At 45.2% G+C, this 18,812-nt stretch overlaps 1 protein-coding gene across 1 annotated transcript; it reads left to right on the forward strand.

Annotated features, from left to right (window-relative positions):
• The first annotated feature begins 234 nt into the window (after positions 1-234).
• On the forward strand, positions 235-17,414 carry LOC141920088 (protein spire homolog 1-like). Its single transcript, XM_074816771.1, has 17 exons — positions 235-475; positions 1,250-1,281; positions 1,765-1,929; positions 2,678-2,803; positions 3,096-3,161; positions 6,022-6,223; positions 7,117-7,141; positions 8,504-8,549; positions 9,025-9,154; positions 9,600-9,724; positions 11,072-11,147; positions 11,698-11,849; positions 12,999-13,130; positions 14,458-14,522; positions 15,366-15,393; positions 15,804-15,946; positions 17,090-17,414. Exons 1-17 carry the CDS (start codon positions 235-237, stop codon positions 17,259-17,261), a joined length of 1,926 nt encoding a protein of 641 aa, XP_074672872.1. The 3' UTR covers positions 17,262-17,414.
• Positions 17,415-18,812: the final 1,398 nt, after the last annotated feature.

Below are 18,812 nucleotides of genomic sequence, written 5' to 3' on the forward strand. Positions count from 1 at the left end.
CTTTATTGTTGTATACTTTCTGTTTTCTTTCAAGGACCCTCACACAAATACAGATTAAAGTGGTGTCCCTTTAAGAAGGTAGAGCAAAATTGGCATTAATGACCACACCTGTAGGGAAGGGAAGTGAGAGAAAACCAGGAGGCACAACAGATAAAAGGCAGCTGTTGGCACTTGCCTGTCCTGGCAAGGGGGTGTTAAGCTTCCTAGGCTAAGAGTGGAGGGGCAAAGGTGAAAATGGAGTCTCCACGGTGTGAGCAGATGGTCACAAAGGTCTCTCTAGCCGAGATTCTGAGATGTTTTGAACATCCTATAAGTGAGGAGCAAGCCTGGGCTGTCTGCTTTCAGTGTTGCTGTAAAATGGAGCAGCTGGCCCAGGGGCTGTGCCCACCACTCCATTCTGTATTCATAAAAGGTACTGGAAGCATCTTTATCCACGCTGATGGTACTGCTTCCTTCAAGGTGTACCACAAGTCTGGTAAGAGCACAGGTAGCTGTGGATGCCAAGGGCTGTTCCTGTAACAGGCTGAAATGTGGGGATAAATTGGGGATTTTTCCTTCCCCCCCCCACCGTATGTTGTCATGAAGCTATTCTACTGCTTATGCTTCATTTCAAAGGACTGTAGATGACTGATAATACAGATGTACAACCTCCTGATTTTTCTAATAGTGCTCTAGTGAATCACTTGGTTCTAGGGAATAGCTGGGATGAAAGTTTATTATCGGTTCTGTTATTTGAAATAAGTAGTCTGAAGCTTTATTATAAGTCTTGCTCTGTTTGTCTTCCAATCTTCCTTTGTATAGTAACTCTCTGAATCGATGATTCATAGTTTCTCTTTTTTGTTGTCACTATGTGCAGGCAGCAAGTGGCAACAAGCTTGTCTAAGGCACTGCTCGGCTGCACTGCTGCAGAGGTCAGTGCTAGGCTTGCTCTTCAGGGACAAGAGCAGGTGATAGAGTGAAGACAAAGATCCAGTGCCTTCCTTGTAGTTGGGTATCTATTAGCAAACAAAGATAGTACCCAGCAGCAGTTACTTTGGGGCTAATGCTCACAGTAAGAAGAGTGTCCTGTGTTGCTTTCCAGGAGTCCCCAAATATACACATACTTTCCCCAGGTGGGACTGACCTTAGTCAGAGGGGTTTGTTTCCTTTTTACCAAGAATGTTTCCTGTTTCTATCTCTTAACAGGGATTCTAAAAGCTGTTTATCAATGCCTATCTTTCTTCCACTTGCCTCTTTTTTTCCCTTTCAGATGTTGGCAGCATTCAGCAGTCAGAGGACAAGGTAAGCCTGTGTCCTCACCTTCGTTATGTGTGCAGATATAATCCTGCTGTAGTAGAAGGCCAGCTCAGGAGATGCAGGTGTCTTTGGAAACTATCAAGGTGCTTAAATTTGGTGTGCCCTGAGTGAGTGACTCTGTCCTCTGCAATCTGGAAAATGAAACAAAATGCTAGGGCTGAACTCAAGTAAGACAATGGGCCTGGGAAACAATGTGCACAGATGCTGCCTACTGCGGAATAGCCCACAGTCTTTTTTGTCTTAATAACAGATAACTTAGAGGTGCTAGATAAGGCCATTTTAAAATCTTAAACCAGCTGATTTAGGGAGTATCTCAGGCTCCCTGATGAGCTTTTGGGCCCTTCTTATCCTGAGAGATGTGCTCAGCCCTGAGGGGCAGTGGAGGGTACATGTATGGCTGGGAAGTGAGAGCTGCGAAGTTCTCCACAATGTTTTGTGCCGCACTGCTTCCTTGGTCTCTGCCTGCAGCTGTTGGAGTACTTGGGAGTGGTGATCTATGAAGCCTTGGACTGGGGAATCGACAGCCAAGTGGAGCGAGAACTGAGTGATCCATTGGAGAAACTGCTGTGCCTCATGTTGAAACTGGATGAGGAGGCAGTGAAACCAGCAGTCACACTGCAGGATGTTATCAAGGTTTCCTTCTTCCCGCTTAGTAAATAGAGCAGCTTTAGAGGAGTTCATGGAACAATGCTGTTAACCAAGGGGCACGACCATTTCTGGAAAAAGCTGGGGAGCTTGTTGGGAGGACATAGAGGGAGCTCATGGTTTTCCCATCAGAGGAAAAAGGCAAAACCATCTTAGGTGTGTGCAAATGCCTATGAAAAAGAATTAAGAAGGAAGACTGAGCATGGCTCTCACAGCTGTGTCTGCAAAGTCCTTCTGTACATAGTCTCCAAATTCGATGCCTAGAAGGCAAAAAAGTCACTTGTCCGTAGTATGCAGGTTGTGCAAGATCTGGGATTTGAATGTCTCAAACATAGTTTTCTCTCAACCGTAATCAAAGGCATGAGAAACTTCCCACCCCTCAGTCTGATCAGGGCAAGTGACTCCACCTGCTGTGGTTTTTTTGTGCTTTGTCTGTGCTGGAGGCTGCCCCTTCCAGGTACTTATTTTAAAGCACACCCTATGGAGAACAAGATATATAAATTACACAGCTCCTTACATTACTGTACATATAAGATTGGACATCTTGCTTCTTTGTTACTCTGCGTGTGCAATAGAAAACAAAACCAAAAAAAAAAATTTTTTTTTTTGGCCCCCAAAGGGACTGTGAGGAAGATGTGTTTTAGCCATGGATTGAGAAAACTAAATCTTGCTTTATTCCATCCTATGGTGTTTTTTTCATTTCAAGATCTCTTTTAAATAGCTGCACTTCTTTCAGGCCTGTGAGGAGCACTTGTCCAGGCCTTCTGAGGCTACCAGCCATTACGAAATGACCTGTAGGAGTCTCTTTACTGAATATATGGAACTTCAGAAGCTCATGATCACCATCCAGACCTCCAAAGAGGTACATCTGGGTTCACCCCTTAGCTGCTCTTCCCTCTGCCTTCACACACTCACCTAGTTCTAAAGTAACCTTCCCATTGCCCCAGAAATGGAGTACCTAGTGGAAGGTCTATTTTCACAATGTGAAAGGCTACTGTCTCTGCACCATATTAGTAATTTATTGTAGCTTTGGAAACTTTGGGTGTTTGGGGCCTCTAGGCTTTTCAGATTAGTAATTTATACTGGATAATCTAGTAATTTATACTGGATGGATAGGAAATCACTGACCAGTGCAAGGTGTGCTTGCTTCTCAGAGTCTGAGAAAAATGGATGTGGAAGATTTGGTGGAAAATCACCTTCAGAAGAAGGAAAAACATGGGGTAAGGGATTTAATTGCTTCATTATGGGGAGTTGGGGTTTTTTGTCTACCTTGGCTCTCTGAGGCTTTCCACTGACTCTTCTATGAAAAGCAGAGCTTGAACACAAACAAAACTATTTAAGTTGTTCAAGAGCTTAAGCAGTTAAAGACTTGTCTGCAAAACAAGCTGGGGAGTGAACTTGAAGTTAAACTGTTTTGTGTGTTAACCTCATGTGGGCATTTATTCTACACAAAGGTTGTCTTTGTGGTTCAATTTAAACCGGTTCTAAAAATGAAGTTGGAGGCAGTCTTTGGAGTAAGTGTCCACAAGTAATTACTCAGGCTGTTTGTTCCTGCAAATAAGCCCCAAACTCCAGCTCTTGGCAGGAACTGACACCTGCCAAAAGCAATCTGTTCCCTTTTTGTAGCTGGACTGAAAACTCCCAGAAAACTGTTCTGTTGGTGGTAGTACTGGGGTGGACTAGTTCACTCTTATTATGTGGGGTCTGTGCTGGTTCAGGGCTGGAGGGGACTGAAGGCCAGTAGCTCTGTCCGTATTTGTGGTTGAGCAGCTCCAGCAGCTCAAAGGGGTGAAGCAGGGTGAGCAACGTTGGAGTTGTAGCTCCTACCTTCTGCTCGCTGCCTTTCTTGTCTTTCCGTTCTGTCCTTCCATAGATCTTAGACTGTGTGTTTGGGGCAGAGAAAGCAACTTATTCTCTTCTTTTCAAGGCCCTACGGAGTCAGGGCTCAATCAGAAACAAATAGCTCTTCTGGCTGGAGCTCTGCCCAGCATAAACAAATGCACTGTAGTCTGGAGTCTGTGGAGACAAACGGCAAGCCCCGAGAGACTTGTGGACTTGCTCCCTTTGTCTAAATAGCACTTGCTTTGAAGCGTGCTCAAACTATTCGTATGAAAATGTTTGTGAAATGTGTGTTTGGGCATATTCTCAATTTTGTGATCTATTAAAATAAACTGGCAAGCTATCTCAAACCACAAACTCATCAACTGCTATAGCTCTTTTCTGCAGGGAATACATGAATAAATACATGGGCTTTGCCGTGTGGCCTGAAGGCCAGTGTGTTTGGCCTCTGCTCCTTCAGGAGACATGAATTCCAAAAGCAGGATGTCTGTTGCAAATCCTCTGCCTCTAGTTTCCAAGTCCCTAACCACCAGTTGATTGCATTGTTCTGACAAACCCTTGAGTTTAAATAACCAGGATGCCAACTTCACCGGGATCCTATAGATTAGAGCTGATGCCTTGAGTGGTGCTAAGTAGCTAATGCTCTCTATGGACCAGACTTTTTCATGGTGACTGCTACAAAACAGGCCTTCTGAAACGTAGGCCACGGCCTGATAGCATTCAGGGCTGTACAATTTCAGCAGAGCCTATCTGGACATGTCACAAGACAATCTTCACCTTGAAATCTAAGCAGTGAGACCCCTTAGGAACACAGCTGTCTTGCCACTCCTCTGTTGAACTGAATGCTGTAGGTTTGGAGTGCTGTAGCATTTTGTGTCCTATTGCACAGGTGTGGGAAGTTTATGTGGAGTTTGACAATACATGGGATGGCCCAAGTAGAATAATTGCAGTGATCCAATCAGTTGGGAAAGAAAAGTATGAGTGATAATGTCACCTACATCTGAAAAATGTTTTGGGTGTACAAGATGCTCTGAAATGGCCAGCTGAAGGCAATTCTTGTCCCAAAACTAATGTGGCAATTATTACAGTACAGAAGTCTCTCTTCAGGTTGTATCTTTCAGTCAAGTTCTGTCCCCATGTGAAATACAACTCTAGGAAGTGCAAATGGCTCAGGATAAGCTATTTCAAAGGTCTCTAACACTGATCAGTTTGCCCAGAGTTCTACACAGTAATAAATACAGCCTAGGAGATATGGCTAGTCTATCATCACTGACAGTTCTAGTTCTCTGGAGTTGAGGTATGACTGTATCAAAGCCAGGCTAAAATAATCCAACAAAAAAAATCCATCTTCCTGAAGGCAGCCATCACTCAGAGCTTGCATAAGATTCTCCTGATATTATACCAAGATATCTGAAGGGTGAGTTGAGAGAAGATGCTTCATACTATAAGTGGGAAAGGGAGAGGAGTCTGTCAGAAACTTTGTTCTGAGGCAGTTTTCTAAAGTGTTTTGCTTCCCTTTCACTGTTTATAATACAATCACTTGTTCTTACTCAATTTGCCGTTGGGATCCAGATAAGCTGTCGACTTAACGCTTCCATTACAATGTTGTCTAAACATGCCATTGAGTTGATTATTTCTTTTTCTGTCTTTAACTTTTGTTGGGTTATACAGCATGCCTGAGCATCCTTAGATATTAACACAGGAACAGGATGAGCAGATGTCAGAGTTATCAGCTTGTGTCTCCAGGCTGAAACTGCTAACGTATGCTGCTGTGGAGGTTAAAGCAGGAGATCCCTTTCCCCTTGTTGCCTCTTGTCTGTGGGCTCTTCAACCCTTGGTTTCTGAGAGTTCAGAGGATTTTAATGGTAAGATCTAGGGTTTCATTCCCAGTGTTTTCTAGGATCAAATAACATGAAAAAACTCTGGCACCTGGAGACTTGCAGGAAGTAGGTATTCAAGAAAATGGGTCTAGCTACCTGGCAGCAGAAGCTGTGTTTTGCTGAAGTACATTCATAAAGTTAATGACAAAATTTGGGAATGAGCCTGGTGAGCCAGCTCCCAGGTTCCTTGTTGTAAATTAACTTCTGCAAAGAGAAGCAATTCTCTGCTCTGGTACTGTGCCCTGATCTGGAAGTGAGTTGAAGGGGGCGTTAAGGACACATTTCTGTGTTTCTGAACGACTTCAGTTGCTAAATGTGCCCTATTACATGGAAGGAGGGGATGGTGCTCCGTGCCTTCTAGCCAGATGTTGACTTGGCCCTCACTGGTTTCTCCAAGGCATCCCCGTGGCCCAGTGTCATCCATGAACTGCAGAAAGGTGTGAGGCTGCGCAAGGCTGCTGAGCGACCACAGCATCCTGCACCTCCAGCAGAACGTATCCGCTCTCCCTATGAATTACTTTTGGATGATATTCAGCACAAGAGGTACACCTTTCGGAAGGTGAGTGGCTAGAGTCAACGGACAACTTTGAAACCACCTGCTCTACCTCATTTCTAAGCGGTATTTGTTGAGACCTCTTCTCCAAAACCTGTCTTTATCAAAGGTACTCCCAAGTCCAGAAGTGTCTGGTCTCCCTCTCACTCCAGCTCAACATTAGATCGCCCTCTTTGTCCACCCAAGTGCTTCATTTTCAGTATCGTAGAATCATAGAATGGTTTGGGTTGGAAGGGACCTTAAAGATCATCTAGTCCCAACTCCCCTGCCACGGGCAGGGACACCTTCCACTAGCCCAGGTTGCTCAAAGCCCCATCCAACCTGGCCTTGATGAGGATGGGGCATCCACAACCTCTCTGGGCAACCTGTTCCAGTAAGGCTGTGGATGTCTTTTTAAGTCAGGGGTAGCCATGCTTTCATGAAGCTGGGTGGTAAACTTTTTGTCCCTCCAGGGGCCAGCCACTCCCTTCCCTGGAGCGATTATGCTGCCTTGCACGCAACAGTTTCATGAAACAGACCCTTGCCTGGTTATGCCGTCCACCTTGGATGCTTGTGTCCTCCCAGGGTCCTTGAGCTGAGCTGTGCCTGGCATCTCTTACTAGTTGCCTTGCCTTCCCCGGTGCTGTGGGATGCATGCAAGTGCAAAAGCACTTTTGAGCAAGTCCTTTGCTCAGCCGCAGGCAGAGGCCTCTAGGCAGTGTATGTGAGCTACTGCAGGAGTTTAGTCAGGGCAAAAGAAGCTGAGCCCCTGCCCGGAGCAGCTGCCCTGCTGACTCAGGTGGTAGGGGCTGCCAGCAATGTGGATGGTTGGTGAAGATGACCAGATACAAAAATGTCTTGGGTGTCTCTAAAGGCTTGTGACACTGTTCACTTGCTGCAGCTTGAGCTGGGAATGATGAGCAGATCTAAAACATTGGCATAAGGCTTTGTGGCATTGGCGTGCTTTGCAAACAGACGTCTTGGCAGGAGATGAGACACAACTCTGCTTGTAATAAAGAGCGCTATTTTGAAAAGTGAAAACTTTGCATACCACACTAGACATCGGCTTTTTTCTCATTATTGGCGCTGCTAAAGTGCAGGGGGTTTAAAAGCCTCAGCTAAACCATGCACCTCTATAAAATCCCAGCTCTTGCTTGTCTTGACTGTGGCTCCAGCCTTCAGACAAGGCTTTGACATTTCTCTGGAGAGAATTTGATTGATATATAAGTGAATAGTAGTGGAAAGGAGAAAATACATCATAACTACTTGTGTTCCTTGCAATGTACTGTGTGTATCAGCGGACTGTGCAGTACAGAATTGTAACTCAAGGTGGCAGGATGAACTGGGTCTTGATTTTCTTTTTTCTTTAAATTTTTTTCTGTGGTCGACAAGAAGCACAAACACGTTTAAAGAGTAGTAGTCATGAATGCTAGAAGAAAGCATAGAGTGCTACTGCTCAGGTCTTTGTGAAGGCTCTTAAATGAGGATTTCCCCATCTGCAAAGCTATTTTAAAGCTTCCCTAGCAAACAGTAGTTTAATTTGCAAATGAATGAAAGCACAGCTAGTGTGGGAAGCTGTAGTGTTGTTCTACCTGCACTCCTATGTGTTCTGGAAAGTAAATGGCACAGCCTCAAAGTAAGAATAAGAGAACAAGGCAGCTAAAAACATGCATGTGCAACTTGACTTTTTTGTCAGTTCTCCCCTACGCAGCAAGCACGGGGCTCAGTGAGGGAGACAGTCTGCCTCGCATGAATACCTGCCCTGCCATTCTATCTTGCTATTGTTCATAGTTTATGTAGGGCTGTAAACCAGTCTCTGGGACTCTAGCTTAGGCATACAGCTGCCTGCTGCTACAGTTCTTGTTACAGTTGTGTTAACCCATTCAGTGACTCTCCTCCCTGGAGCTGAGTTCTCACTGATGGGTGTGGTGTGACCATGGTGCTTGTCAGGATCACTCCTGACATTAAAATCTGAGTACAGTGTTCTCCAGTGGCTTCTCAGAGCAGTCCATGAGCTGCTGGGGCTAGAAGGCTGTATGCTTCTTGTGCAAGCCTCAAAGGGCTGTGCAACATTTCTGATTGCTTCTAGTTTGCCACAAGCAAATCTGTCTCTACCAAAAACCATGTAAGTAAACCTCATCATTCTACGCTTTCCAACTCAGGTTTTTTTTTATGCCTTCCCCACCTTCCCCATCCCCAAATCCTGACTTGTGTCATTCACAGTGCCACTGAATGGGAGGGTGTACTAGGAGCAGGGAAAGAACTAGTGCTTAAGCATCATTTCTGCTCTTTCAGGTGATCAAAGCCCCAGGACCCCCAGAGCTGATGTAGCTGCTCCCAAGCCTCACCTAAAGTCTGTAGGTGACCTGGTGCTGCATCTAATGATAGCAAACCAAGATGATTCTGGAGTTGATGGGACAGTTTCTAGGAATATAGAGCTAATGTCTTAATACTAGTTTGGATTTGGGATGGAGATATATTAACCATATTAACTGTTGGGCAGACTCTCCTGCCAAAACACGGGGTTGGGAATATGGGAGGTGACATCTCTGTAGGAGGAAGATGATTGATCTCCCTACTTCCTCCACTGCTTCTTCCGTTTGGAACATTTTGTGATCCTGAAAGTACTCCTGGAGTTCTCTGTTTTAAATTTGAGAGTTGCCAAAGTTTTCTACTATGCATTATCTAAAGGTTCTCTCGTGTGCAGGGCCCAGTGCCCTCTTGAGTGAGAGGCACTTGTAAACCAGTGCCATTGCTGAAGGAGTGGTTTTGTGACCACTGGTCTCCTTGCTCTATCCACTGGCTCTTTCTGGTGCTGTGCTTTGCCTGCAGGTGCTGGAGAGGAAGCTGGAAGAGTGTGTGCCAAGGGAGTCCAGCTGGCATGAACAGCTCATGGCAGAAATAAAACAACCATGGAAGCTTCGGTCAGCAGCAGCAAGGGACAATGGGAGCAGGCCCAAAGGTACCTGCTGCAAAGTGACCTATCAAGCATGCAAGTGAAGGCAGTGTTGACTAAAAATAGTGGATGGCCTTTGAAATGAAAGCCAACTTATCTCTTCCATAGCGTGTATAATGCAAGGGAGGTGTGAATGCAAATTTTGTGTGATAGAGGTGGTATGGCATGAGAACAGATCTTCCTAGAAAATCTGTTTGTGGCTTATTAAGACTCAAAAGATGTTTCAAATTACCCTTTTTTCTATGGATGTTCAAATTTGTCTGTCCACGAAGTGAGAGAACAGGATTTTGACCATCACCTAAAACTAAAAGATTATATAACTACCAGGACAAAGTCTAGTCAAATCTCAAATTTTTCTGTGTGGGTATAAGATTTGTCATTTTCTTGTCACAGCAGAGTATCTTATCTTGTCTGTATGTATGGGGTTGCTTGTTCCCCCTCTCCCCTGCAGAAATGCTTGTGGCACCAAATATTGCCTTGAAATCTCCAAGCAATAGTTTCTTAACCCTCCAAGATGCCAGTACCAAGTTTAAAATTGTGAACACTACAACACAGCAGCTGGGACCAGGCGTTCAGGTAAGGCTTTAAATGAAAGGGCTCTGAGAGGCAGAAGTACTTCAGGCATTGGATCTGCACACACACATAGCCTGGAACGTCGGGTTCAAATCCTAGTGTGGGCAATCTTGTCTCTCAAAAGTGAACGAATGTGGTACTATTAGGTTCACTGAAGTCCTTTCCTTTACAGAAGCTCATACCATATTTAAACACTTTTTTTTGGTGGCATAACTGCAACCTATAGAACCAAGGTCTGCTCTGGTCTCTTAAAACTAGATCCTGCAGAAGTTTTAATATGCATAAGAGTTGGCCAATATGGGCCAGAACTATTCCCACACTTACCTCACAGCGAGGCATTTGATGCTAGATGTGCTGATGTATTTGTGTTTCATGTGGTATGTGAGCTTGTGGAAGGAAGACTTGCTTCCTGAAAATAAATCATTAACTTCACTGGTGAATTCCCACTCTTCTGCCTGTGGAGCAATTTTGGGAGCACCATTCTTCAATAAACCATGATACAATCTTCAGGTTCTTTAATTCCTGGCTTGATCATGAAAAGCTTGACTGCTTGGTTCTGGGATTCAGTCTGAGCATATTCAGAAATTCTGTGGAACAGAACTTAAGCCCTAACACATCATGTCTAGCACAGATGCACTGGCATACAAACAGGAATCTGTTTTCTGTAAACATTTCTGTCTGAAATGCTGTTGCTTAACTGAGGAAAACAGATATGTATTAATAAAAGCAGAAAGATCTTAGCTATATTTGCACAAGTCCATGTTACTTGTGGGAATGTTCAGCATTTGAGAACCCTGTGGTTGATGTATTACTGCTAAACTAGAAGGACCTTCATATGGAGAGTAATATAACCAATTTTGTTTTCTGTTTTTCTAGAGAAGCTAGAAACGGTGCTGTTGAGATTCAACATTGGGTTTGAGTTGGGTTAGTGGGGCATGGTCTCTTGAACTGTTCTCCAGTGTTGCTACATGTGAGCTGGAGCCAAGAAAATGGTTTCAATGTACTCGAGAGTTGTATAGGGAGTATTTTGTGAAATTGGTTCCTGAACAGGTGAAACTTTGGGACTCGTATCTGCAAGTGAACCTGGGTGAGAGAGAGAACAGATGAATTTGAAACTTCACTAGCTTGGCTGGAGCTTCCTGGTTGCAGGGGGAATTAACTTGCTATTACCTCTTGAAATATAAAGTTGCTGAATGTACCACACTGATTTCTCTCTCTGCTCCACTTTTCGCTGAGCTTTGAACGTTTCTGGTCAGCCCTGGCTATCCTGGGTTTTGTTTAGCTGCAGCACTTCTGAGGCTTGGTGTCTCTTGTACGCAGCTTAAGAACATCCTGTCCTCTGGTCTACAGAAAACCACTCCCAAGCTGCCCTCCAGCACCTGTCTTGCCTCAGCCAGGTCATCAGCAGTATCCTGCAACAGCACAGGTCAGTGTACTTACTTCTAGCTGCGCATCTAAACCAGGTGACAAAGTACAATGGCCTGCCGGGTTCCCAAAGCCTTAGGTTGGGCTCACTGTACGCGCTCTCTCTGATCAGCTGAAGACACTTTACAGGAGGAGCTCCAACACATAGTAACGAGTCTGGGGAGGTGCCCTTAGAAAACCATTCCTCTGCAGTTGATTGAAGCTTGTCTAGCTGCTGCAGCTTCAAAACAATGATAGCATGTCCCCAAAGGCCTAACTGGAATTCACAGTAAAAGCTAAATGAGTGTTTTGAATGTTCAAATACAAAGCACACCACTTGATTTTATTAAACTAAATGGTGCTAATGAAGCCTCATCACGGCCTACTGACAAGCATAATTACTGTAACCCCTGTTTTTTGTGATCTGAGCTGATGGGCGTTGAGGGGGAGGGATGCAAGCCTTGCTACCTTTGGAAGGCACTGTAGTGCTCTTGAGCATTCAGCTTTTGGGGTGAATACTTAGAAGCTGCCAGTTGGTTTTCTGCACCCTAAAACTCTCTCTTCCTATCCAGGTCTCGCTGCAAATAGCACATATCCTCCCATGAGTGCACCCACACTAGGAGACATTAAACCTAATGGTGTCCTGAATGCTGGCCAACAGCAGCAGCCTCCTTACAGAGGAAGGTCCAAATCTTTAGAGAGAGGTCTTCAAAGCAAGGAACTTGTAAGTCTAGCAAGCCTGGTCTGATACATCTGGTAACAACCAGAGCTTGCACCTTGATCCTCATACAGTAGCACAAGCAGTAGATCCTCAAGCAGTAAGCACGTTCTGTGGTTTTTATCTTAGGCCATACTAGGCTCATGTATGTAAGCTTGGAGAGCTTAAAAGAAAACTGAATGCTGTAGGGTCCTTGTGGAGGCTTCCCAGTTTGAATGATGTAATAAAGTTGTTCCTCATACAGGAAGAGAAAAATACCACTGCATTACTTGAAAGTGTCCGTCAAGGCTTCCTCAAGCAGACTGTAGTTGGCAATGGGCCTGTCCTGCTTTCTCCCTCTTCCCTCATTATTTCTAGATTCTGACACGTTCACAAACATCCTGTAAGCTTCAGTAAAGGGAACAGGTGGTTGACAAAACGTAGGTAGCTCAGCATCAGTGACTTTTAAATGTATGCTGTACTGAAGTCGTCAGGCTCAATGACTGTTGGGGGAGCAATGCTGGGTTTTGCGTGCTTCTGTGCAACCTTTGAATCATGGCCTTGCCCTGTTCTGCCCTGACAAGGTGTGTTGTGCCCTGGTCTCCCTTCCTTCTGCATCCCTCCCTGCCCCACCCCTGGCAAGACTCTAAACTGACCATAACTCTGTGTTCAACAGTGTGGTAGGGGCTGCAGGTGGGTTGAGCTCCCCACCTGGGGATAAAAGCACTGTTGTCTCTCCTGGTTGACCACCAGACCATAGCTGCCATTTGTGTGGGGCCAGTGGGTCTTGGGAAAGAGAAGGCAGGAGAGTGTTGTGCTGTGGAAAGGGATCCTGTGCCTAGGAGGGGCCAGGGTGCTGTCTGTGCTGTGGTCTGTACCAAAGGGTAGAATTCCTCAGACTGGCTCTGGAAATGGTATTAACTACTGTGGTGACCAAGCGACCTGCTTCCCTAGTGAGGTGTCAGAAAGCTGCTTCAAAAGTGTAACAACCACTAAAACCCCTGTAGTAGTTTCTCTACTAGTATTGTCGGAGTCAACTGATACTCCCATCACTGGCAAAACTGAGTTTTGGGGACAAATGCTCCTGAGCCTTTTGGGACCCAGTTGTGAGGATGACCTCCCCAAATATCAGCTTGTTTCTGCTTTCTCTGATGCTTAACTTCTGTCTTTGGATAGGACTGTGCCTTTCCTACCAAGTGCCCGTCACCAACCATTGCTGAGCTGATTGGAACCAGATATGCAATGGTGGGGCTGGAAGGGCAAGGCTTCTCCCAAGGAGGTAGTGATGGTGTCTTTCCAAGAGCAAAGGTATGTTTCCTCTCCTTCTCTTTGTCCTGTCCTTGTCTTTTCAAAAGCTGGCTGGCTTCCTGGCCCTCAGTGCTCAACTGCGGAGGTGCTCTCTGCCTAAACCTACTCTGTTCATCCAGCTGACCTGAGTTTAGCCCTAGGGTGTAAAAATAATACCTGTGCCCTGATGGCTTCTAATCAAGCTGTGTAAGTTGCCTACAAAGTAAACGAGCCTTTGCTTGATACTTGCTGTCTGTTATTTCCACACTAGGAGAGCTGACTGCCGTGACTGTTGGCCAGCTCTGAAATCACAAAGTAATTACTTGGAATTTGGTATGGCTAAACAGTGATACAAAGGCTCTTAACTCAGGCTCCCACACCTGAGTTGTGCTGACTCTCAAACCACCTTGCTGAGTGGTCACAAAGGAGATGAAGGGTACAAGGACTAACCCGCAGCACAGGGCTGTTGGCTGTCCCCTCTGCTTAACTGCTGGCTTATTCACCGAGTCCCCTTTAGAGGGGGTGTTGTAACCAGCCCCTCTAGAGCAGATGTCGTGAGTACAAGCCCTCTGCAACGCAGATGTGAGGAAGTCCGTGCTACTTGGCTTAGGGGTCAGCTTCTTGCCCTCACTTATTGAGCAGTATAGACAGAGCCAAAGGGTTCTACTAGCAGAGCTATGCTACTTCCACAATCTGATGCTCCTGAGACCAAATCCTTCTTTTCTTCTCACCTCATTTACCAACCCTGCTTTAACTTGCATGCTCTCTGCCTATTCTAAAATGGCTCTCTTACCCCCTTTGTGTTCTTGCTGCTGAAGTTTTTTTAGCTTTCTCAAGCTCTGCTTCTCAAGATAATATCACTTCTGACTGCCAGCTGTTTATGAATGTGTTCTTTTTTATAAAGTTCAAGCGACTCATCAACTTCCTTATGACTCATTTTTTGCTTCAGGATTGGATTCAAATTTGCCCTGACTTAATCTCTTTGGGATTGCGGCAGTCTACCTCAAAGAATGTCTCTCTTCTTCCCTCTCTCTTAACTAGCTACTGTTACACTCTTGCACAATACAGCTATTGTTTGCTCAAGAGCCTTTTTTTAAACTCCTGTTGTCTGGCAGCTGCCCCAAACCTCTGCATCATAAAAACACTGGCCTACAAGTAAGATTTTTTTTTTGCCTTTTTAGCTTTTAATTCCTGTGTCTTTGCTATCCTTTATTGGACCTCTGTTATTGTATGTGGATCTAAAGCCTTTAGAAGGTTGGTTTATGTGCTTGCTCTTTGGCAGGCAGTGGATACTGTTGGTACAAAGATATTTCCCATTTGCATTCACAAGTAACTTTTCTTTCCACAGATCTGTTTCAGCTGCCATAAGCAGATGTTTCTTAAGTGGCCTTACAGCTGTTACCTCTGCAGCAGGTGAGCTGGTACAAAAGGACTGAGTGGGGAGGGAGAAAAGAATGAAAGAACAGTGCTGAAAATACTCAGTATTCAAACAGTTGTGGTACTGGACAGGAACAGGTTGCTGAGCCCTTCAGTTTTGCCTTGCTGCACAAGCCAGGCTGAAGTGTCTACAGCTGCAGAGGATGTGAAAAACTTGCCTCTGAAGTGGTATCTCAATTTTAACTCTTAGTATTAAGCTAGCAATAACCAAATTTACTGTGCAAATGTTAGATTCAACTTCTTTGAGATCACTCTGCATTTTGCTCTAAAGGTTGGATTTAACTTCAGTCAAGGGCTTGAGCAGGTTCTGGGAGAGGATCCTCACCAGAATCTTCTGCTGAGGACTGAAAAAGTGAACTCCAGACCCTGTGACAGGGAATGGAGTTGGACCTACTTGTATCCACTTACTTGTCAGAGGTTTTCTGTTCATGGCAGAGGAAAAGAGGAACTTCAGGCTCATTAAGACTCACTTAAGTCTATTTGAAGCAGTGGTGAAGCACTGAGTTGATTACAAGCAACAAGTAAACAACCACTGGGAATTGAGTAACTGTCTGGTGGTAGTGCTGGGTGAAAAGTAACAGGCGTTTGCAGATAAAGCCTTCAAGCTATGGATGCTGACACATTTCAGATGACTTAAACCTGGATAAATAGGAGAGCTGACAAACTGAAGAGGGGAGTTCTAAGCTTGCTCACTTTCCCATCAAGTGACTGTGCCACAATCACAAGTTAAGCCTTCTGTGGGGAAGTCATCCTTAGCTGCAGTATTGGTATCTGCTGAGCTGTACTCAAATGATAATGCTGGGAACTTTTCTCTCTTAGTGTTGTCTGCTGTGACTGCTGCGTCAAGGCAAGTCTAGTCCTTACAACAGCATATGGGTGTTTTACGTTTTCTATTTTCCCTGCACCTCACCTAGTCATAGGAAACTTTCCTTCATTCCACTGATACCTCAAATCTACCCTCTAGCTTGTTTCTAAGAAAACCGAAGAGGGGATATTACAAGGTGGAAAAGCAGCCAGAGTGTCACAGACATCTCTTGTCATACTCAGCTAAAACAACTCTGGTTTCTCTTTCTTTCATCCTGTGTAAAGTAGTTGGGATTACTCTGTGCTCTATTTATACAAGGGTCAGAAAGTTCACTGCATTAATGTCTGTCTTCTAAGTGCACCAAGAAATCAGTTGCATACCATGCAAATTTTCCTGCTAAGGAGGGGGATGTGTTTCTCTGAGAACTCAGGTGACTCGTGTTTTGATTGCAGATGTCCATGCCCTTCAGAACGTGTGTACATCTCCCACTTCACTTCCTAAAACTTTTGAGACTCTCCAGAGAGGAGGACCCAGCTACTCAAGAGCAGAAGACCTCAGATTTGCTGTATGAAATAGAGCACTGGAAGTGTTTTGGGTAAGCTGGGACAGTGATGTTCTGTTTTTACCTTGAAGGATGTTACCACTTACTTGTATGTTGCAAGCCTACAAACATGCAGACAGCAGTGTGTAGTGTTACGCTGAACGACTGGTTTAACCACTGGTCTAACTAGACTACAGTTCTCTGAAGTATTGTGGATTTTAGATGACCACAAGGGAGGACATGTAGGTGCTCTGAAATCCATTTTGCTTTTCAGCTATCAGGTTCCTGACATGGATTCAGAAGTGTCCATATTAGCCCAGACATAGAAGGTTCCTTGTGACAGCTTCATTTGTATGAGAATTTCCAGGTCGCACTGTAGCCTGTCCCCCACAGCTGGGGGTCTGTCACTACAGACCAGGAGTAGCTCCTTTGTAACTAGAAATAAAATATGCTAATGGTCCAGGTATAACTGAAGGAAGAGTAATGCCACAAATCGTTTCTCAGTCCCTCCACACACATACAGACACCTTTTCCTTTTTGTCCCCAGAAGAGGAACTATTTTAGAAAGAGCTTTTGACAGTTCTGGGTGGAAAAGACAAACCTTGCGGGTATAAGTGTAATATCTAGGACTGGAAACATACATTATCTGTTCTCTTCTTTCCAAATCAGTTATATATTCTACCGGGGAATGGGTATCTTTTCTCTCTGAAACCATACTTTAATGTCACCAAAATAAAGTCACAGCAGTTCCTGGTTCAAAGGCTCGTACTTCAGTTGCCAAAAAGCAGGGGTAGTGTTCACTGCTGAAGTGAACTGTGAGGGGCAGTGGTTTGGCCTGTCTTATAACGCAGGTGTTGCAGAAGAGGTCCAAGTGACTGCATTACTGCCATGCTTCAGGATGGCAAAAAAAAAATCCTACAGTGTAAGGATGTGGCCATAACCTTGGATCAGCCACAGATATCCATGAGCCCTTTGGCTGACACGCTGTCAGTGGAGGGAAGGTGTCAGTAAATGAAGCTGTTCTGGTGTTTAGTAGCCTTCCTAAGTGGAGCTGACTGCTCTGTTGAAACTTGTGCATTGAGCTAAATCACTTAGCAGTGTTGGATTTGGCATAGGGGAAGGGTGGAAGAACACCATGCCCTCTAACAGAAACATGGGTCAGCTTTCCTGCTTTTCTTTTTCCCTCTCCCACTCCAGTGTACCTGTTATTTTGGAACCCCGTTGCCTAGCACAGCCTCTGTGCCGTTGCTCAGGGACTATGGCAGACTGGCTGACTGCAGACATCTGTACGCGATGTGGGCAGTATCTGTTGAATGTGGCTTCCACTCAACAGCAGAGCATCCCTCTCAGGAGAAATTCCTGGCCTTAAATCAAACTGGAATGGCTCTACTGTAAATTTCTCCTTCACTTGTTCTGTACCTGAAGTAAATGAAACAGCTTTATGCACGGCCTGAACAAAAGACCTCCCTGCTGGTTAGTCTAAGCAGGAAGCGCAGTTAGTACTTATGTATTGTGAAGTATTATAAAGCTCTGTGGCTTTTAGAACTGTTTTGATTCTTTTTATGTGTCTCTGGGGAAAATAAATGTTGAAGCACTATCATGCCTCTAGCATTTCCTACTTTGCACCTGCCATTGTCATTGTTCTGTGGCACTGTTTGCAGTCATTGATGAGCACACTTTGCCCTATGTAATGAGTACAAGGAAACTTTTAACCTAAAACCTCTATTCCTGAGAGGCTTGGAAAGTAGAGCTCTCAGTTACATGATCACATCACCATGCATTTTACAAACTCTAACTCCTTCCTGATAACTCACTAAAAGCACTTAAAACTCACCACTCTGATGCGTGTCACCTTGGAGTGGTGTCTGTCAGGCTTACAGAATCCCAGAATCATCGCAGTTGGAAAAGCCCTTGAAGCTCCTCCAGTCCAACTGTGAACCTCACCCTGACCGTTCCCAACTCCACCAGATCCCTCAGCGCTGGGTCAACCCGACTCTTCAACCCCTCCAGGGATGGGGACTCCCCCCCTGCCCTGGGCAGCCCATTCCAACGCCCAACAGCCCCTTCTGCAAAGAAATCCTTCCTAAGAGCCAGTCTGACCCTGCCCTGGCGCAGCTTGAGGCCATTCCCTCTTGTCCTGGTGCTGGTTCCTTGGCTCAAGAGACTCATCCCCCCTCTCTGCACCCTCCTTTCAGGGAGTTGTAGAGGGCCATGAGGTCTCCCCTCAGCCTCCTCTTCTCCAGACTAAACCCCCCCAGTTCCCTCAGCCGCTCCCCATCAGACCTGTGCTCCAGACCCTGCACCAGCTCCGTTGCCCTTCTCTGGACACGCTCGAGTCATTCAATGGCCTTTTTGGAGTGAGGGGCCCAAAACTGAACCCACTCATTGAGGGGCAGCCTCACCAGTGCTGAGTCCAGGGGTAAGATCCCTTCCCTGTCCCTGCTGGCCATGCTACTGCTGATACAAGCCAGGATCCCATTGGCCTTCTTGCTCGGTCTGCTTGCTTAAGAAGCCACGTCTTGATTTGGTTTTTGGCTGTGTGCTCTCCGTGCTTTGCCACCAGAGCGCTCTGGTGCACATCACTGAAGTACCTAGTGTTACCTTAATGCTGTCATCACCTGAGGGGCAGACAGTTGTTCTCCAGAGATTCCTGCTCTTTGTATTAGCCTTAAGCTTTGCCCTAAGCTAAACTGGACTATTACAACGTATGACGTTCTAGAAAAATGAAGAATGTTTTGGTAAATTCTTTGTGTAGTTAAAACCAAAAATGGGATATTTGATAGTATGCCTGTTTCTCCCCAGGAATTGCCTGTATGGAAGGGGTGTAGGTGCTCTGGTGGAGTTCTCCCTGGTGTGTTTTGCAGGGCCTGGATAGAAAGTGTTGAAGGATACAATGGACTTGTAGTTGGAATGAGTCATG

The sequence above is a fragment of the Strix aluco genome, chromosome 2, assembly GCF_031877795.1.
Source record: "Strix aluco isolate bStrAlu1 chromosome 2, bStrAlu1.hap1, whole genome shotgun sequence".
Taxonomy (NCBI): Eukaryota; Metazoa; Chordata; class Aves; order Strigiformes; family Strigidae; genus Strix; species Strix aluco.

Bases quoted from the DNA above. Each gene is read 5' to 3' on its own strand.
- LOC141920088 (XM_074816771.1), top strand. From the start codon at position 235: ATGGAGTCTCCACGGTGTGAGCAGATGGTCACAAAGGTCTCTCTAGCC. The intron at 6,224-7,116 runs GTGGCTAGAGTC...AATGATGAGCAG, and splicing joins GTACACCTTTCGGAAGGTGA to ATCTAAAACATTGGCATAAG. The intron at 15,947-17,089 runs GTAAGCTGGGAC...CTCCCACTCCAG, and splicing joins GAGCACTGGAAGTGTTTTGG to TGTACCTGTTATTTTGGAAC.